The sequence below is a fragment of the Lytechinus pictus genome, chromosome 6 (assembly GCF_037042905.1).
Source record: "Lytechinus pictus isolate F3 Inbred chromosome 6, Lp3.0, whole genome shotgun sequence".
NCBI classification, from domain to species: domain Eukaryota; kingdom Metazoa; phylum Echinodermata; class Echinoidea; order Temnopleuroida; family Toxopneustidae; genus Lytechinus; species Lytechinus pictus.
Genome location: NC_087250.1, coordinates 24,830,800 through 24,852,800, shown reverse-complemented (window position 1 = coordinate 24,852,800; position 22,001 = coordinate 24,830,800). Strand labels below are relative to the sequence as shown.

The following is a 22,001-nucleotide window of genomic DNA, read 5'->3' as shown; positions in this document are numbered from 1 at the left end:
TAAATAAAGAACATGCAAAATTCATAAACATGGGATTGTTAAATAAATCCATTTTATTTGGTGCAGCATATTTGTTTACAACATTTTATATTTCTAATTTTAATCAGTCTTTTAGTCATTTATTAGCATATGATTAGCACACTTATTAGTATTGCACCTTTCTTATGCATGTGATAATTTAAAGAAGCATACTGAAATGTCAAGTCCACCCCAGAGAAATGTTGATTTTTAAGGAATAGAGAATTTTAATCAAAGTAGCATAAATGTTATCAACATTAGATGTTAAATAAGAAAGTTATGACATTTTGAAGTTTTGCTTATTTTTCACCAAACAGTAATATGCACAATGTCAATGATGTCCTTCACTTTTACAGATTTGACAATGAGGACCAACTGTCCACCTTGACTGAACCATATAGTAATAGCTTACACAATGCTAATTTAACATGCTCAGGGAGGAATTAATTGTTTCACTTGACAATGAAAAAATGAGAATATTTAATATATATAATAAAATACAAAATAAATAGTGAGTGGATGATGCCATCAGTCTGCTCATTTGCATACCAACCAGGATGTGCATATAACTATTATGTGAAATTAAGTGAAACTTAAAAATGTCATAACTTTCTTATTTTACATCCGATTTTGATGAACTTTTCAGTGTCATGCTTGTTGGATTTTTCTCTTGATTCAAATGAACTTTTTGTTGGGGTGGACTTGTCCTTTAAGGTGGGCAGTGGGATAAAAAAAATTGTTTTCTTTTCAAAATAATATGTGAACTGTAATTTCGGAATATATATGTAATTTATGGGTTACATATACTTATTTCTAAGGGTAGTCAGGATTTCATCAATTGATATTGTTCCTAAATTTAAAATACAAATGGGTTTCTTGATATATGCATTGATTATGTACATTAATCTGGAGAATGTGCATACATTGTATGATTGACTCCATTGATCAGCAAACATGTGAGAACTTTTTTAATAGATGCTATATCTCGAGTGTCTTTACAAATAACTAGTTCAAAATGTTTAAAGGTTTGTGCCTGTAAACCAAATCTTATTCTAAAGAAAGATGTACATGTACATTGTGTTTTGTTAATACGTAAATCATACATGTATATTAGAAGCTTAGTCTTTTAACACTTCTGCTACATGTACTCATATAGAGAAATGTATTATCACTTGAATGCTAAACAATGTATAATAATGTAACATCAAGAAAAGTGTCAAGAGTAAATTTCTCTCACCTTCTTCACAATTTGGACTAATAAATGTCTATGAAGCATGCTGTATTCGTGTTGTCTTTAAAAAAAAACTAATTTCAAATGAAATCACACTATTTTAGTCATAATTTACCTGCAAAAAAGAGGGGGAATCAATTTTCTGTGACAGACTAAAAAAAACTTAAATATTTTAAGTGGCTTTTAAATTATGTCAGGATTCCTGAGACGGCAAAGGATAGGAGAAACCATCATTACATATTTTAGCTTTACATACACCCTAGGTAATAATGGGTATTTGAAGGCTTGAGAGACTATAATTAAACCGAGTTTTATGATATTGGGTGGGGGGGGGGTCAGACTGTTTGAAAATACAAAAGAGACTAATGTGTGACATCATCTGCTCACTCATTTGCAATTTTGCATACTGCCAAAAATATGGACATAACAAAAGTTGATTTTTTTTTTTGGGGGGGGGGGGGTGAAGTTTCCAGTGCTTTTCGATGCAACTTTTTGTTTGGGTGGACAAGCTATTAAAGTTTGTGTATACATGTGTTATAAATGGGCACAAATACTTTAAATCAAAATTCCAAATTTATAGATTACAGAGTAATAGCAATGATATAGGAAAACGTTCATGTATGAGCAAATACAAATTTATGGTATTACAGGGCTCACATTAATAACGGTATAACCGCAGCATGTATATTACATTCTACATAAATGCGCCACTCAGCAATCTTTACACAAGAAATGCTAAAGAAAGAACAAGTGGAATGCCTCTGGCGGTCTCACCTGCATCACGCGATTCAATATAGCAGCTGTGCTGACTTTGAAAACTACTATAACTCGCACAAGATGTTCAGTGATACTTGATAACTCTTATGTCCAAGTTTCACGAGTCAGATCCATAAACTTTCAAAGTTTTGATGGTAATTCAATAGATACCCCCATTATGGCCAAAGTTAATTGACCTTTGACTTTGGTCATGCGACCTAAAATGCGCACAGGATGTTCAGTGATACTTGATTACTCTTATGTCCAAGTTTTATGAACTAGACCAACATACTTTCAAAGTTATGATGGTAATTCAACAATTACCCCCCATTTGGCCAAAGTTCATTGACCCTAAATGACCTTTGACCTTGATCATGTGACCTGAATCTTCCACAGGATGTTCAGTAATACTTGATTACTATTATGTCCAAGTTTCATGAATCAGATCCATAAACTTTTAAAGTTATGATGGTAATTCAACAGATTAGAGATACCCCCAATTCGGCCAAAGTTCATTGACCCTAAATGACCTTTGACCTTGGTCATGTGACGTGAAACTCATGCAGGATGTTCAGTGATACTTGATTAACCTTATGTATGTCCAAGTTTCATGAACTAGGTCCATATATTTTCTAAGTTATGATGACATTTCAAAAACTTGTGAGACAAAAACTCTGATAAAAAACAAAGATATTGCATAGTACGTGAATCCACATCAAGCTTATTCACTAATGGAAAGGAAGATAAACAATATGAATCTGATGGCAAGTTATGATTAGCAGGGATTCAATATTCTACTTTCTATTCTCACTTTGTATCACATGGTATAACAGAATATGTTCATGTGTATATATACCAATTTCATGTAGCTGCAAAAACATGAAATAAAAAAACTTTGAAGGTTATAAATTTTCACAAGTTAACTCATCCTCAACTACATAGCACCATGCATCGATAAATCACTGAATTATTCAGATATGTGAACACTTTAAAAACAGGGTGTTAAAAGCCGACACCAGTTGGTGTTCATAGAGGAACACACCCTGAGATGTTAAAATTACACCAAAGAGATTGATACAACACTTAAGGGTGTAAAAGTAACAACCAAAGGTGTTGAAATAACAATAACATCCATAGGTGTTGAAATAACAACAAATTAAAATGACTGGCGTGGCCCTATACATGTATGTACACCAATAAACACCATAATAGTTTTCACTGTGTAGATTTGGATATATGTCATTATCCAAGTTTTTCCAATGATCAATGCGGGGAGGGGGGTTCATGCTACATCTCTCCCCGACTATAGACCAGTTCGTAGTTAATCATGGACAATTTTAGTCAAATGACCTTTCATTTCTTTCATTATGATAGGCAGATTTCAAAGCAAGATATTACGTAAGCTTGCCTTACATAGCAGGATGAAGAAATTGAATAGACCAGGTGACTAGAATAGCACACCAATGAACACTTTATGAAGGTATTTGTTGCATTCCTACTTTGAATGCATATCATAGCATGTTGCACAATGTACTTAGCAAACTGTGAAATACCAGTCGTTCATGGACGCCTTGTTGTTTTTTGTGGATGTAAATGAAAACCACTATTCAAAAGAATATATGAATAATCAAGACATCAAAGTTGGCGCTTATCTCATTAGATTTTAAACCACCATGTCACGTTAGTACAAATGACCTTCCTCTGATCATGCGCAGAAAGGAACTACATGCTTTCACAGTGGTCCCCAGGGTGTTATACAGGTATAACTAGGGTGTTTTAACACCATGGCCAGTGAATGGTTTCCTGTCATGGCCTTCAAGGTGCAGGTACACCAGACACGCCAAATAACCAGGTGGGTGTTTCATAAAGCTGTTCGTAAGATAAGAGCGACTTTAAGAACGACTGGTGATTCTTTCTTGTGGTAAACGGTATGTTTATTGGCGATGGTTTAGCGCGTAAGAAATGTTCACCAGTCGTTCTAAAAGTCACTCTTAACTTACGAACAGCTTTATGAAACGGCCCCATGGCCCCAAACCTCATCAACATTAAACCACTCATAGAATGAGTGCATAATCGCCAACATTGGAGGTCCATAAACAGGGACAAAGGATTCCAAAAAGATGAAAACTGGGGTGGTATTCTGAGATCCATTTTATTTCAGATAAAATAAAATATTTTATCTCCGTTAAAATCAATGAGATAAAATACCCTTAAAATCTCTCCGAATTGGTATTCTGAGAACAATTTTATCTTCACTTTATCTCTGTAAGACACACCTATTTTTTAATCAATATCCAATTGGAAACATGCTTTAATAGCTCTCTCATATCACTCAACCAATGGAAATCCATTTATCTATTTGAAGTCAATTTATTGACTTTAATACGCTTGCACTATATGCTTCACGTCTTTACAGAGATTTCTTTTTAACAAGAATGACGATACTCTCATCTTTTTTTCGAAGTCTATATGCATCTTTTCAATCATCATTTCAAATACAATATTTAGTCAAGAAAAGTCTTATGAAATACTTCCTGAATGTACAGGAATAACATTGAGGTGTTGTTCTCAATAAACATATGAATTTTCTTCCTTTTCATGTCAACATTTGGAGTTAATTCATCTAGAAATATTGACGAAATCAACGTCGCAGAGATAAAATAGCCCCTACCCTCTTTTAAATTTATTTTATTTTTTCTTCAAAGTTACTTGGGCGCAAGCACATCACCCGCGTTGCAATGGCCAGATACGCGATGTGTATGTCTACGCAGCCATTGCTTTTGTAGAGTTCCAGTTACACAATATTTAGGAGGCTTGAGAGACACGTGTGTATAGTTCGAATAATTTATTGGATCTAAACTCATTTGTACAATTAACTTTCATTTTAGCATGGATAGAGAGAGTACTTCATCTCATTGGAATGTGTGGTTACCTGAGCCATCATCTTGTGATGTCTCACACAAAGAAGTATCACAGAAATTATCTAAAGTCCTTTCACTTTAGTATAACTATGATTTCCCAATCATAACAGCTCTGTTGCGCATCATCATAGATACTCAAGATGAAATTGTAAATTGTATCTGAGAGATAAAATGTCATCTCAGAATACCAATTTCATTTTAAAAGATAAAATAAAATATTTCAAAGATAAAACGACCTCAGAATACCACCCCAGGGACATAACTACCTTCTCTACACAAATCTATGGGCAAAATTAGAAAAAAGCATGCAGAAGCTGAAAAGTGTTTCAACATGGGTGGTAAAGAAACCAGCGTACAGCAGATTTGGCTTTATTCAGGCTAGACCACAACAGATTTTATGCACCATGTCTTATCATACAAACATGTCACATATAATTATATACAGGTAAGTTTTTAAATCCTGCAGGACTAACCAAATAAAGATAGTTCCTGCAATCGAAATGATGATGAGATGAATTCTTACTACATGTATTTGCACATCAAACAGCCAGCCACCATTCCGGGTTTCACAGTGACCAAACCCATTTCAAGCACCCAAGTTTGCACTGCAAATAAAAGCATGACGGCTTGAATATAGAACTATCCATCCATTAACAGGAATGCAAACATAACACTTTACCTCCATGTATCTGGCCAGCAGCATCACACTATTGCTCCATACACCACAATCCATTAGGAAGTTTGCTCTGTAAAAGATGGAATAAAAGAGAAATATGAATCCATACAAGGAATAAAAAACTATGAATGCTGCAGTGGTGAAATCAATGCTTTCATACACTTAACAAGAGTGTCGCTAAACTAAAGCGAGCTTTAATATACACCCGCCTGTAATGTGGAAAATGGATTTATTGTTCAAGCAAGAAAAGTGGAAGGTGGTGACTTCACCTTTGACCTTCTAAACTCAAAATCAATAGAATTCCTGGGATCTCTGCTAGCATCATACACACCAACTAATATGAGCCTTGGTTAAGTTAAACTGAAGTTATCACATTTACAAGGACTGCAGAAGGGTAAGATATAACATGTCATTGTGACCTTGACCTTTGATCTTTTGACCCCAAAATCAATAGGCTTCCTGGGATCCAAGCAAGTACCAAACACGCCAAATTATATGAGCCTAAATTAAGTTAAAACTTAAAGGAGAATGAAACCCTTGAAACCAGCTGAATCCATATAAAAGAGAAAAATCAAAGAAACATATTGTTGAAAGTTTGAGGAAGATTGAATGAATAATAAGAAAGTTATGAGCATTTGAATATTGAGATCACTAATGCCATGTAGATCCTCCCATTGGCAATGCGACCAAGATCTGTGATGTCACACACGTACAACTCCCTCATTACTTTAGTACTTATTTCACTTATATTCTCACTTTTATAGAGTCTATCACAAGGTGAGGTGTTCTCTTTATGAGAGGACAAGTACAGAGGTTTCACAACATTATATCATTGATGAATCGTTTGTCATTATGATTAGAATGAGCAAAAAGAGATGTTTTGGGGTATATTTTCAGTGTCCAAAACTGGACAACTCTCCCCTTTTGGACACTGAAAATGTACCCCAAAACATCTCTTTTTGCTCATTCTAATCATATGACAAACGATTCATCATTGATATAATGTTGTGAAACCTCTGTACTTGTCCTCTCATAAAGAGAACATCTCATCTTGTGATAGACTCTATAAAAGTGAGAATATAAGTGAAATAAGTACTAAAGTAATGAGGGAGTTGTACGTGTGTGACATCACAGATCTTGGTTGCATTGCCAATGGGAGGATCTACATGGCATTAGTGATCTCAATTTTCAAATGCTCATAACTTTCTTATTATTCATTCAATCTTCCTCAAACTTTCAACAATATGTTTCTTTGATTTTTCTCTTTGATATGGATTCAGCTGGTTTCAAGGGTTTCATTCTCCTTTAAGTTATCGTGTTTACAAGGACTGCAGAAGGGTATGATGAAATCTTGGCACTGTGACCTTGACCTTTGGACCTCAAAATCAATAGGCTTACTGGGATCCATGCTAGTATCATATACACCAAATTATATGAGCTTAGGTTAAGTTAAACTGAAGTTATCGCATTTACTTGTACAAAGACTTTATAAGGGTAAGATGAAAACATGCATGACCTTGACCTCAAAATCAAAAGGCTTCCTGGGATCCATGCTAGTATCATACACACCGAATGATATGAGCCTAGATTACATGTATGTTAAACTGAAGTTATCGCGTTACAAGGACTGCAGAGTGGTAAGATGAAAATATGTCACTGTGGCCTTGACCTTTGGCCTTTTGACCTCAAAATCAATAGGCTTCCTGGGATCCATGCAAGTATCATACACGCCAAAGTATATGAGCCTAAGTTAAGTTAAACTAAAGTTATCGCTTTTACAAGGACTGCAGAAGGGTATTATGAGGAAAATGTGTCACTGTGACCTTGACCTTTTGACCTCAAAATCAATAGACTTCCTTTGATCCATGCTAGTATCATACACACCAAATTATATGAGCCTAAATTAAGTTAAAGTGAATTAATCGCGTTTACAAGGAAAAGTTAACGGACAGACAGATGGATGGACACCGAGCGTGATACCATAATACATCCCGTCGAGACAGGCGTATAAAAACATCATCAAATTACTTGTCAAAATTACCAAAATTTTGTCTAATTTCCATTGCTACCAATTTCTAAAACACTGAAGTGTTTTTTAACATTAAAAGGTGGAGCGCCTCTGGCAGTCTCACCTGCATCACGCGATTCAATATAGCAGCAATGCTGACTTTGAAAACAACTATGAAATAATTATTCATAAAAACATCATTCACATAATGATACAATACTATGTATGTTCATTGACAATAAATGACATTTGACCTTGATCATGTGACCTAAGACTTGTCAGTGATACTTGATTACCCTTATATCCACATTTTATAAACTGTATCTATAAACTTTGAAAGTTATGACAGCAATGTAATAATTACCTCCAAAATTCCCAAAGTTCATTGACCTTAAATGACCTTTGACCTTGATTATGTAACCTGAAATTCACACAGAATGTTCAGTGATACTTGGTTAATCTTATGTCCAAGTTTCATGAATCAGATCCATAAACATTCAGTTATGATGGTAATTCAACAGATACCCCCAACATTGCCAAAGTTCAATGACATTTGACCTTGGTCATGTGACCTGAAATTCGCACAGGATGTTCAGTGATACTCGATTACTCCTATGTCCAAGTTTTATGAACTAGACCAATAAACTTTCAAAGTTATGATGATAATTCAACAAATACCCCCAACTTGGCCAAAGTTCATTGACCTTTGACCTTGATCATGTGACCTCAAACTCACACAGGATGTTCAGTGATTACTCTTAAGTCCAGGTTTCATGAATCAGATTCATAAACTTTCAAAGTTATGATGGCAATTCAATACCCCCAACTTGGCCGAAGTTCATTGACCCTAAATGACCTTTGACCTTGGTCATGTGACTTGAAACTCAGGCAGGATATTTAGTAATACTTGATTAACACTATGTCCAAGTTTCATGAATTAGGTCCATATATTTTCTAAGTATGATGACATCAAAAAGAGTTAAGATTTTGATGTTGATTCCCCCAACATGGTCTTAGTACGTTGACCCTAAATGACCTTTGACCTTGGTCATGTGACCTGAAACTCAGGCAGGATATTATACTGGTGGCCAAGTTTCACGAACTAGGTCCATATACTTTCTAAGTTATGCTGTTATTTAAAAAACTTAACCTTTGGTTAAGATTTGGTGTTGACGCCACCGCCGCCGTCATCGGAAAAATGGCGCCTATTGTCTCACTCTGCTATGCAGGCGAGACAAAAATCAATTTATTTTTTTAGTAGAACAGTACTGTGTCATTTTCTTCTAATATTCTCTCTCATTTCCTATAAAATGAAAACAAACAAATTCTTACTTCATTCTTTTAATAGCAAAAAAAGAAGAAAGAATTATTTTGCTGCTACCATTGCCCGGCCAGCAACCGAAGAAAAAAGTAAAGTGAGAGAACTGAATCATATCACATACCTACTCTTTCAACAGTAAAAGGAGAACTGAAAGGAAATTCACCAATTTAATGCAAAAGAATAACAACAGGGATAATAACAACAATAATGCATAGTTCTTGTACACAACACATATGACCTACTACCTCAAAACCACCAATAAGTCGCCTGGTAAGGTTCTCTGTAAATAGCCAAAATAGTAAATTAGTCTCCGAAATCCAAAAATTAAAAAATAGCTTATCTGAAAGAGCAATACTTCTTCTTCATATTGTGAAAATTTGAAGTCATGAAGTTGAATAAAAGAAAAGATGCAAGAGTTTCTTGGACACTACTTTTTTCAGACTGCTTGGAAGTTTCAATGAGATTACACAGTATGCACATCTCATGTTTGAGTGAACCCCAAACTTCAAACCTTGTTTTCTCCTTATTTTATAAGCTCTTGTTGAATTTCCTCTGCATTCAATCAAGTACTTGTAATGGTTATTGTTGGTCAATTTTAACATATTATATATCATTTTAAAGTTTAGGAAATTAATTTTCAGGCTCGATAAAAATCTCAATATTCATTTTGGTCAACTTATAGGTGGTTTTGGGGTGACTTTTATGCTATTACAGGGTTCCCAGCTTTTCAAAAAAACAAAATTCCCTGATTTCGCAATAAAGTTAAAAAATTCCCTGATCATTATTTAAAACCCATTCCCAGTTTCACATGTTTTCTAAGATGTTGCAGTGAATTACATGTATTTTCAGTATAAAAACGATAATGTATAACAGAGCCTGACTGACTACCGTTCTTTGACTTTTAAGTTTATCAAAATTCCCTGGTTTTTCCCTCATTTAAAGCATTTTCCCCCAATTTGAGATATTATTTATCAAATTCCCTGACTGGAAAATAGTTTTCCCTGTATTAAGCAAACATTTTGAACAACTCACAATCAGAGGGTTGCTCATAGAGCTGTTGTTTTGTCTATTGAAGAAGTGTTGAGCAAGTAGGAGCCTTGTTTTCTGTCTAATAAGTGATATGTCCAAGAGCACATGGACTAAGATTTTGGTGGCTCTTCATCCGAATCAAACTCCACATCCTGACCTTTGATCCAGTTACCTCCGTTGTCTTGTACCCAGCCAGAACTGTCAAAACAAAGGCAATACAAAATAAAACAACAACATGAGTGAAAGCAAGAATGGGATAATGAGGAAGAAGATATCCAAAATTCTATTTCAGTTTACAATCAATGGAAGCTCCAAGACAATCAGTTGACAAATGAATAATTCCGCTTTTGTGCCAACACAACCAGGGATGCCGGCTTCCCCTTAAACTCGTCGCAATTGCCCTTACCTCTTTCCTCTACTCTACATGATTCAACCGCATCCTCCATCCCTAGCCCAACCCTCCTACTCTCCATCTCCACTTATTAAAAAAAAAATTCAAATTCAAATTTATTTATATCTCCAAAAAAACATGATACAATACAAATATTTTCATAAAGTGTTCATTGATGTGCTATTCTAGTCACCTGATCCTGATCTATTCAATTTCTTCATCCTGCTATGTAAGGCATGCTTACATAACATCTTCCTTTGAAATCTGCTATCTTAATGAAAGAAATGAAAGGTCATTTGACCAAAATTGTCCATGAAGTAACTACGAACTGGTCTATTGCCCTTACCTCCTTTCTCTACTCTGTATGATTCATTGCATCCTCCAACCCTAGCCCCACCCTCCTATTATTATTTTTTTCAAATTCAAATTTATTTATTTCACATCTCTAAAAAAACATACAAGACATAATACATCAAGATCAAATCAAATCAATCGAAATGATTCCATAGTAATGGAGTAATGAATATTTCAAAATGACAAAATAACAAATTACATAGGGTAATAAATGAGATGTGAGGGAGTAGCAAAAGCCAAATAGACCTATCTAGGCTACTCCCTGATTAACATGCATTACTGAAAAAAAATATTGCAATCAATTTATTAGATTGCAAGAAACACACATTTCAAAATCAACAAACTAGTAAAGAATTTGAATAAAAACAACAATTAATTACAAATAAAAATATTAAAAAGGCATACACATAAAGATAACCATCAACTGGAAAAGTGTTATTATAGATTCCCGAAGTGTGACATCATAGTTTTCTTTTTGTGCATTACAGCATATTTATGACCAAATGCCAGGACAGCATGACTAACATCCACACACATAATTTAACACGAATCTGTATATGGTGGCCCAAGGTATGGTCAAATGAGTGACCAATAGGCCCTACTGAAAGCAATGTAACTAGCTTGTTTCATTATGTTTGGAAGATTTACACTCATTAATTTCAATGAGGCAAAGCGAGAGGACATACACTCACCGATTCCCATCCGATGTAGATACTTGATGTCTTTCATGCTTCGTCAAAATGTGGTATTAAAACCAGTGAAATGTGAAAAAGTTATTTTGTGACATCATTGCTTCTGAACTTTATACATACCTGGTAAGCTCTAAGTATCTCTGGAGTTCTTCCTTCTTCTCATCTGTCATCTTTGATTTGCTCTTCTGCTTTGTCTTTACCACTCTTTGTTTAGTCCTTTCTTCCTCTACTCTGGCCCCTCTTCTGCAGTCTTGGAGATCCTTCAAACCCTGAGGCTCCAGGGAAGTCCCTTGGCCACACCTCTGGATACCCCTTACACCCTGAGGGTGTTTGTGTGTCCCTTGACTACACCCCTGGAAACCCCTCACAAACTCAGGCTTCGGTACAGGTCCCTGTGCATGCTGCCGTGAACCCTTCTCTCCACCATCTACATCTAACCTGAAATCCTGTTGCATGTTGCCACATGGCGATTCCCTCTGGAAGAAGCTGCCTGGAGTTGCTTTCATGGTCCTCTCATTTTTTACCTGTCTAACCTTGGTAATGCTAGCATTGTCATAAACATCTGAGTTCTGTGTACTTTGGAATTCCCTTATGAATTCAACCGAGTTCTCAACCTCACCTCCAGATGATTCATCTTGAACTGAAAGGGATGATTCATTGTAGGAACCCGGGGATGAGATTGTTTCTGGCTTTCCTGAATTAGGTTTATGATCTGGTTGTTTTGAAGAGCATGCTTTATAATTTATTGCATTCCTCTTTGCTTTTGATATGTATGGTCTGATTTGAAAGCTAGAAACTCCTGGAGCTCGAGCCTGTAGGTTAGACTTCAAACCAGGCTTGAAACCTGCCTTTCGAGGAGCAGTAGTAGGGCCAGCAATAGCAACATGAGGGTGATCATAAGAAAAGCCTGGTTGAAGAGTCTGTTTAGTAGCGACAGATGTAGCATGTTTATGGGAAAAATGTGAAAGATCTTGGTCCTGATTGGCTAGATTTGAATTCCCTACCGTCTGATTGGTTGAACTGATCTGCCGGATGGATTGGAAGAATAGCTTGTTCTTTGATTTTTTGGAAAGTCTGTAAAAGGAATTAAAAAAAAATAGAGGTGACTCTGCCTAAATTGTTTCTAGCGGGTTGACGACAGAAATCTGTTTGAAAATATCATGTAAGCCTACAAAAAATGTGTTTTGCATAATCATATCTAAAAAATTGCTTTGACTTTCAGGCGAATACTCGACTTATCTCGATGCTGTTTCGTAAACTGTAATTTATGAATGATTTTATGTACAACTGGTGACATGTTCTTGGCTTCTAGATCAAGTTCTCAATCATTTTGACTCCTCAGCTAGATATATTTATAAATCTGACATTCGTAGATTTACATTGTCGATATTGACAAGCATTTACAGGAAATTCACTTCCACTCGGTCCTCTTTTGACACGAGAATAGACGATCAGTCTTGCATTTTATAATAAAAAGGCTCACAAATGTGAGAGTATGGGCATTAAGTGAAAGACCAGCTTCCCATATCATAAATGCAACAGTTTGTATTATCATGGCAATGACCCTTTTTTTCATAACCCCTTGATCAAATTACCTGTGAAAGAAATATCCCCTCTGTAGCAATATAATAATCTCACTTTAGAAAGTAGACTCACCCTTCATTTTTGTGTGTATGACAAGGATTGTATGGAGCTTCCTTCAGCAGTGTGTGTCTTTTGGCCGCTTCCACTTTCAGTAATAGGGGGGATGGCTCAGCTTCCTTTATGAGAAAAACATACAAACAAAAGAAGTGAAATTATGATTTCATAATTTCTTTATCCTGTTTTGTTACTCTAGATAAGATGTCATCGTGCTATTCATCTCACCTTCATTCACAATTTTAACTAGAGTCTCTCTGTAAATTGAACATACAAGTAACTTTGCCTAAACTTATTCTATGAGATCATTGAAAATTGTTTGACTTAAATTGAAATTCAAAATGACAAAGCTATACAACAGAGGCTTTGCAAAATCTGGTGAAAATATTGCTTCGATTGGGTGAATATACTATTGAAGTTCAACTTATGAAAGTCTACCTGCATGTCAATATATTCAAGTTTATACAAGGATATGGGGGGGGGTCCACTTTGTGAAAATTTTGGATTTTGTCAACAACAAAAAAGTCAAATGTGGAAGGCTCAACATTACCTCCTCAAAAATTTACTAAACACAAAAGCATTTGAATTCCCCAAACAGGCGACAATTCCCTTTTTTGGTATTAACTTTTCCAAAAGGAGGGGGGGGGGTGCTCACACCCAACGTACCCCTAGATCATTTGATCAGGTGCGTGTTTCATAAAGCTACGAAAGACTTTACACATGACTTGAACATGTTCTTAGGTCATAGATTAATTACATAGGGATATATCACATAGCAAAAGAAAGGATCACCAGTCGCGCATAAAGTCATTTGTATCTTACAAACAGCTTTATGAAACACCCACCTGGTCATTTATAATTACCTGATTCTTTCCTATCTGACTCTCTCTCTTGATCTCTTCTTCTTGCCTTCTCTTTCTTACTAGCAAAGCGAGGTCTCTCTTCTTTGCAAAATGATTTTCAGTGGCTACAGAAAAAAGGGATAACAAAATTAAATGATGTATTGGAATAATTAAAAACCTTTTATACTTGTAACAATTCCCTTATTCATTTTTTTTTATAAAGATAACCTATTTAGCTTTATTTTTTGTTTTTATGTATTCCACCATCATACACTATTTGCAAAGTGTTTTTTTGTTGCTTCAAAACAAAAAGGCAAATTAGATGTGCTTAAATTACCAATTATCTTTTATGCTTATTTTGCAATATAGATACCTTTATATATAAATATGTATAATAAATAAATTATTTTTATATATCTACAAATGTAGACACCGAGTTATATTTAGCACAGTGTATTACAGGGGTCCTTGAATGCATTTAATAAGGGATGACACAGTACATACCATGTTGATGTTTCTTTCCAGCTCGGTGAACTGTCAGCATATCAACGGTGTCGAAGACTGGTTTATAATGGCAAACCGTACACGCATATCTGGGTATTCAAATGATAAAAAGCAGTAATTAAACAATAACTTTGTTCTGATAGTGTTCTTAATCATCTCGGACAGGACGTTAAGCCGTCGGTCCTCTGGTTGCTTGCTTATAGGAATTAATGCTTTCTTAGCAAAAATCCTCACCATTTACCATGTTTTTCTCTTACAACCAGCTTTATCAAGAATTGACTGATAGGACGCCATACAAGGGAAGTTAGCCATAATGTAAATCTGTATAAATAAATTTAAGCTAGAATTAAAAAAAAAAAAAAACACTTTGACAATGGTTTGGCGAAAATCAATCTAGGAATGGGACATTTCAGTTTTTTATTTTATGACATAAAAAGTAAGCAGCTTCCCCACATGTCATTTGACATATTAAAATGCTATATATATATTTTAAGGAATTTGAAAATAATTCAATGAAACTCCCAAGCATTCAATATACCATCAGACAATGACAAACATATACTTGCAATCATCATAGAGTCATTTCTCCAGGAGAAAGTGTCTTCCCTTGACTCTCTTCATACTACTGGGCCCGATTGAGGTCAAGGCCGACCAAAAGTGGCCTTGAGGCCAGCCTCGACTCCATTTGAGTTTGCCTGACATACTAACCTTCCATTGCTCATAAGCATTGCTTCATCATCTGGGATATCCTTAGCCAACAGTTCAGCTACTCTCCGTTTCTACAAATTAAAACACAAATAAAAATAATATTAAACTTTTTAACACAGACACACTGGTTAGGATAAAAAATTCATTTTCTCTACGAAGCCTGGGTGGGGGATCTTACACTCATTACAAGGTGGACCCTATATTTATTTCATTTATTATTTTATATGTTGGTATATAGTAAACATCTGCTAACAACAGAGCTGAAAAGTCCAATTTACAATCTCATTACAATATTAAAATCATGTAGATCAGTACAGTGTACAGAGTTGTAGGGTTTAAATATAGAATTCATCAATTATGTACATCAACTTACGATATACAATATGGACTTTCAAAATAGAGTTTAGTAATCATCCTATTTCAGAGTACCCTACACAAAAATATTAACACCAAGTAATGCTTAAAATATTCTACTTTTTGTGATAAGTTGATATATGATTGAAAAGTATACCCTTTTCCCTTCAATATTGATGATATACCTATTTTAATGTATGCCTGTCTGTGAAAAACAATACTTTGTGTACAAGCATGGTTTTCACTTTGTAATGACCAGGGGCGGAAATCTCTCCCAAAAGGTAGGGGACAAGGGCTGGAAAATTTGACAAGCAAACAAAAAAATGTTATCACCCCATATTTAAGGTCATTTGGACGAAAATAAATTTGACAAGCAAAAAAAAAAAGGTTATCATCCCATTTCGTCCTAAAATACATGTTTTATTTCGATTTTGAATGACGCATTTCTTTTTATCATAAAAGACCACAAATAGTAAGGGGACATTTAATAGTGTGTCCCCCCTACTATTTTGAGTAGGGGGGGGGGACATGTGCCCCTGGGATTTCCGCCCATGGTAATGACAATGCACCTTGTTGAGATCATCAGCCAAAATTTGCTACACCATTATGATTACATTGGACCTAAATGGGAATTTTAAGCAATCTAGGGCCTTTTTGCTTTGTTTTTTAGGCGCTTTATACTTTTGTTCAGAGGGAATCATCCCCGAGTCCCTGGGCATTTTTTTCCTTGTATATAAAATGAGATTGAAGATTATTTTATTGGTCAATGTATTTGTATGCATACAAAGAAATGTGGTTTCCAAATGGCTTTATAAATAAGAATACACAAAGGGGAAAAAATACAATAGGATCTATATCATAATATAAAATTGTACATCTAGGCTTAAATAAAACAAAGTGATAACTTAATTTTTCATTATAATTTATTATACTTCATTTAATAACCTGCAATACAAACCTTAAGAAGGTTCAACTGTGAACCATCATCTCCTTCTCTCTTGAATGACATCTTCAGATTATGGTATCTGCAAATGAGGGACAGAGAAAAAAAAAGAAAAGAAAAATGGGTAGGATTAATTAAGCTAAACTTTTTTTTTCTGATAATCAAATCAGACCGGAGCAATGTCATAAATGTGCAAGACTTTTGTAAGAATTATGGCGCCTGCATGTAATTTCAGTGAAAGTCTTCAATTTGGGAGACAACTGTCTTCAATTTTGTTTTCATTACTTGCAATTGCAAAAGGGAATTAATTTTTGGATTTGGTGGCAAATGAAAAAATGTGATATTGATGAGCAGATAGTATAGTGAGTGATTTTATTACCGACCGGCCTTGTATTACCGACCGCGCGCATTGTACGCGTCAGAAAATAATTTCATACGCTCAATTCTTTGCAACATCCTTCCAAAGGGAACTTGAATAGAAAGATGATGAAAAATGGTCAAAAACACATTTTCAAAGTCTTAATATTCTAAAAATAATAAAATATGGTCAAAATAGCTCATCAGTGATTTTGTTGTTTTCTCAACTTTTCCCATAGAAAACACACGTTCTGTAATACGATACCTTTTTCAAGTGACCAAAATATTTCACATGCGAAGAGGGGTCCGAGTGGAAGCTAATATCGTAAAAAGGAAAAACGATTTCGGCAAAAATTTTAGGTATTTATATTTTGTAGGTAATTGAAAGTTTGGTGAATTTTATGAGAATAATGTGTTTGACATGATTGAATTCGTGAAAAATGTTCGGTAATACGATCCACTACCATACATAGAAAATATTGCCCCCCCCCCCTTCCAATAATTAGTATCATCAGTCTAAATAAATCAGTGACTAGTACCGTATGGGCACTAGTATTCAACCCTGGCATAATTCAAAGATTTTGACAAATTCCCCCAAATATTTAGAAATGGGGATTTTATCTTAATTTCATACTTTGTTATTTCCAGGGTGATCTGTTGTCTGTATTTTCTTTATCAATCTGTCGACTGTATGCGCGGAAGATCGAATTATGCGGCGATGACTTTTTGCACTGAATTGCACTAGTATCCAACCTAGTGATGATAGATAGCGAATTTCAAAATGGTTTAGATTGCTAAATTAGATCTAGATCTATGCAAGTCTCTGGCTTTGATTAATTCCCTGTTTGGTCTCATCTCAAATGGTCTAGTTCATAGTCGGTTGGGACAAGGGCAGATTGAGAGACAGGGCCATCTTTCATCGCAAGGTTGAATACTAGTGCCGACGGATTGAATACTAATGCCAAAAACCATCGCCATATAATTTGATCGCCCGCGCACATAGTCGACGGGTTGAAGAAAAAAATAACGGAAAAAGAATAACCAGCATTTGCTCTTGGAAATAAGACGGGTCTGAAATTCAGGTAAATTCTATATTTCTATGTATTTGAGGAAACTCCAAACGGGTTGAATACTAGTGCCCCTATGGTAGGCCTTTTAGTTAGTTTTTTTTCTATCATATAGGTCTAGAGGTCTACACGATACAAATGAGCTTCCAAGATAACATTTATTTGGGAAGTTGGGAAAAATAAATGAAAAAACAAAAGTCAAAATCATCTAATGTTAGACTCTACTCCAAAAGGAAATGAAAATTAGAAAAGCACAATACAATATAATGATGAGTTAAATAAAAGTGAGTGTCTGAAGATAATGGTAGCTAACGCTGAAGTAGGAGTTAAAAAGTTCCGATTGTGGAGAGAGTTGATAATTGGCACACCTCATCTCAGCCTGAGTCAGAGGCATGCAGAGCTCTCAACCTCAGCCGCTCATTCTACACACTCAGACACAGCTGCACTTCAAACACACTCAAGGGTTCATTCAAATAATAATTATTCATAATCAGGTATTAAATTTTAGTATTTGTTACATAATAATTTGTATCTCTAAATTGTTCTTCAAAACGGCATTTTGTAACATCGCTAATCGAATGTACGTCATAACGAAGCGGTTCAAGGGTCAGACCTATGGTATAATTTGCTTTGTTGACAAACGGATCGAGGGATCTACACGAGATCGGCCTGGTAAGAAAACTTAAAATTTTCACTTTTTTTATTTAATATTAACCCATTTTTTGGAACCTTCATACGCATTAGGCGTTTGAAGGTTCAAATCACTCAAGCCAAGGGTTCATTACATGCCCCCGCGCACAGAAAATTTGTGGACACCAGGGGCCTGTTGCATAAAACTTTTTACCTGAGAAAACTCTGGTAAAAACTATTAAAAACTAAGGTTAGTCTGATTTCTGCCATTGACTTTAACACAGGGCAAAAACTCCGGTAAAAATTTTTCTCAGGTAAAAAGTTTTATGCAACGGGCCCAAGAAGTGGGATCCCAGCACGCGCGATCCACTACATGTAGTTAGAAATCCACTGCCAAACGCGGTTCATGGTGCGAGGTTAGTATACTAATACTACCTCACAATACGTGTGAGCGGGTTCAAATATCAATAAAATTCACCCGTACAAACCGATTTCACGAGGGAAATCCATCCAGGTATTAGACCAAAAGCTTCGGTCTCTGTTATGTTGGTTGTTCCGCTGAACTCCGTTGGCTTCACTCACCAAATACAGAGACCAAGTTCTAGCGTGATCTGTACAGGGGACTCAATGGCCATATGTTTATGTATTAAGTTCGGATAAAACAGAGAAGTGAAGTTGCGCGACAGCCAAAGTAAGTCACTGTTTTTTCCCCTTTTAAGTTTATTTTTCCCGTTTTGGTGCATTTCAGGCCAAAATGGAATAATAAGCTTTATTTTGGTACAGTTCTTTTTATACATTTTATGAAATAAAGACAAAAATCAATGAGCCCCGTCGGGGGATTTTGCATTGTAACTCACCTAGTGGCGGCAGCACGCTAGCGAGCCGTCTGTGTACGAGGAGAAATTAAAAAAAAAAATTTTAATGTTTAAAAACTCCTCGAAACAAACGTTTCATCAACATTTTTGTACGACAAGTTGTCAGATATGACATCTTTCCTTGATTCGCATTGGCTGAGGGCCACTGTTACTATGGTAACTGTCGGATAAAACAGGACTTGTCGGATAAAACGTCTGACAAGTCCTTTCATAAAACGCTCCCCAGGTGTCTACTAGGTCTCGATTCGATTCTGCGTCTATCAGTGTCAGCAAGGCTCCATGATGAAGAAGTCATGGAGCCTTGCTGACACTGATAGACGCAGAATCAAATTTTTACTACGACCGCCCGGGGCGATTGTTTACACAAGCTCCTTCGGCCATTGATCGTCACCGATCGATCACTGGCCCTCTTTCGACCAAAGACGGTCATGTTTTAGCCCCGATTGCCAATAGGGAAAGTCCCTACATTACCTAGAATGCAATGCGCAATTCATATCTGGTTTTTCAGTACATTATTTTAGGCTGTCTATAATGTGCGATTGTCGTCTGACCATCAAAAAAATCCTGTTAAATTTCATCAATCCTGTGGAATTTTATGCCCAAATGAAAATCAACTTCTGACCGAAGGTAAGCCCTACTATTGACATCAATACTGTCCGAAAAAGATGCATTTAACGTTTTTCCGCACATTTCTCCGTCAAATTTCAACTGCTTTTTTGCCGTAGTCTAGATATACGGATCTGCAAGGTGATGTCAATGCATTTCATGTGTGGTTGTTTGCGATGTACGTAAAAAATACGTTTATGCACGCCTGTTTTCTTGTTTCTGCTATCATTTTCATAGCGCTAACATTCGCTGCTGGGCGTTGCTTTTGATAAAGTGAACGAACAACATCGCAATGCCAATGGCAATGGGTAGGAGCAGCGTACAACAATTGATTTCCGCTGTCCATCAGTGAGAGCGTGTTTTACGACCGGCTTGAGCCTTGATGGGCGTCAGCTGCCAGCGCTCTGTTTATAAAATGATTAGCGGTGATGGTCTTAGGCCCAAAGGATGGGATTCGTTGAATTCGTAATATTCGTAATGCTGTGACTGTGAGTGTGAGTGTTCAATCAGATCAGTTTCGAGATCCGCGCCCGCCCCCCCGACAGCGCAATGAAGAATGCCTCCCGGGAAGTTTCGGGAAGAATCATCCGCGATACTCGTGGTGCTGGTGTGGTGGGTTCCGGTGCTCAAAAGGGTCACACTTCGTTTATCATATCTCTGACGTACCTGCACTTATCCCTCTAATAATAAATCATACCATGACATCGCTCTTAAAATATATATACATGCAACATAGTTTCACAGTCACACTTACCAGTTTTCGTCAAAATTTAAAGTAGAAAATACAAGAGATGCTCACAATTTTTTGCGGTACGAATCTGGAAAGCAGACTGCATAATTTGTCGCAGATGGCGCCAGACCAATAGGAGGAAAGCATGAAATCAAGAAATAAAACTTGAGTGAATGAATGAAAGTACATTTATTTCCAACGATTGAAGCATCAATACATTTTAAGAACTTGAACAAAAAAATGGAGGTAGCAACTTAGAAAGACTCGCTTGTGATGAGTGCACCGTGACATAAACAATACATGAAAAAACCTATCTAAACAGAATACAATACAAAACAAGGGGAAAACAAATGGGGGAGGCAACTTTATATAAAATATTGGTATATCATTTTAATAAATCGTCAACCCAATCATCCCACAACTAAAACTGCAAAGCAAATTACAAAATTTAGGGAACAGGCGTAAGTTTTTTTTTATTTTTAAGTATTCAAAGTTGGTGCATTTCTCATGTCTGTAGGTAAATTGTTCCACGAATATTATGTTAATAAGAACAGGTCATATGTCTTGGCAAATTAATTAATGAAGAGGAGCGTGTATATAAATTCAGATTTGTATCAAACAAATGAGAAAAATTAACAAGCATAAGCCGATTGATACACTGATAAATATAAATACATTTCTGGTAGGTTGTAATATCTTCTAAAGTAAGCAGTTTAAACTCTGAGTATAATGTGCTAACTTTAGATATTGCGCTTGCTCCAGCTATGATTCTAAATATTTCATTTTGTTTTGCAACAAATTTCTTTAGGTTAGATTGAAAAGTACTATACTCCAAATTAATTAAGTTACAATTAAGACAAAATGGCAATATAAGTGTGGAATACAACATTCGCAATATTAGCTGGTAAAAAGTAACAATCTGGATATATATTCTTTTATATTTTCATCTCTATATTTTGTATGAAAATTTTCTAAGTCATTTTGAATCAATGTTTACACCAATAAATTTTGTTTTTTCAACCTTAGGAATTAATGCTACACTTCATTTTAATATCACAAAAACCTGTGTCCCCTTTATTAAGTCTACAAGATGCCATGTTGCTTTATAATGTTACTTTTAAATGCAGCATTTCTTTTGTCAAAATATTGTTTCTTTACATTCGTTATTGTAGTATTTAAAGCATTTTCTAATTCTTTTATATTTAGATTCATTAGAACTGCTTGGTTTATGCATTGGAAATTAAAATCAAGTCAGTAGTTAATTCGCCAATACACTTCATTTTAATGTCACAAAAACCTTTGTCCCCTTTATTTAGTTTAAGTTTACAAGATTCCATGTTGCGTTAATGT

The 22,001-nt window shown here is 35.5% G+C and overlaps 1 protein-coding gene across 1 annotated transcript; it reads right to left on the bottom strand.

The window, feature by feature from the left end:
- Positions 1-1,697: 1,697 nt before the first annotated feature.
- LOC129279864 (sodium channel modifier 1-like) lies at positions 1,698-20,760 on the bottom strand. Its single transcript, XM_064101268.1, has 9 exons — positions 20,676-20,760; positions 16,402-16,468; positions 15,090-15,160; positions 14,382-14,470; positions 13,899-14,002; positions 13,054-13,157; positions 11,518-12,471; positions 9,964-10,158; positions 1,698-5,672 (listed from the first exon to the last, which is right to left on the bottom strand). The coding sequence occupies exons 2-8, from the start codon at positions 16,450-16,452 to the stop codon at positions 10,071-10,073; spliced, it is 1,461 nt and encodes a 486-aa protein (XP_063957338.1). The 5' UTR covers positions 16,453-16,468; positions 20,676-20,760; the 3' UTR covers positions 1,698-5,672; positions 9,964-10,070.
- Between the last annotated feature and the right edge of the window lie 1,241 nt (positions 20,761-22,001).

Coding starts and splice junctions, on each gene's coding strand:
- LOC129279864 (XM_064101268.1), bottom strand. CDS start 16,452: ATGTCATTCAAGAGAGAAGGAGATGATGGTTCACAGTTGAACCTTCTT. Junction 14,003..14,381: donor TGGAAAGAAACATCAACATG/GTATGTACTGTG, acceptor TTTTTTCTGTAG/CCACTGAAAATCATTTTGCA. Junction 13,158..13,898: donor GTCAGATAGGAAAGAATCAG/GTAATTATAAAT, acceptor TTTCTCATAAAG/GAAGCTGAGCCATCCCCCCT.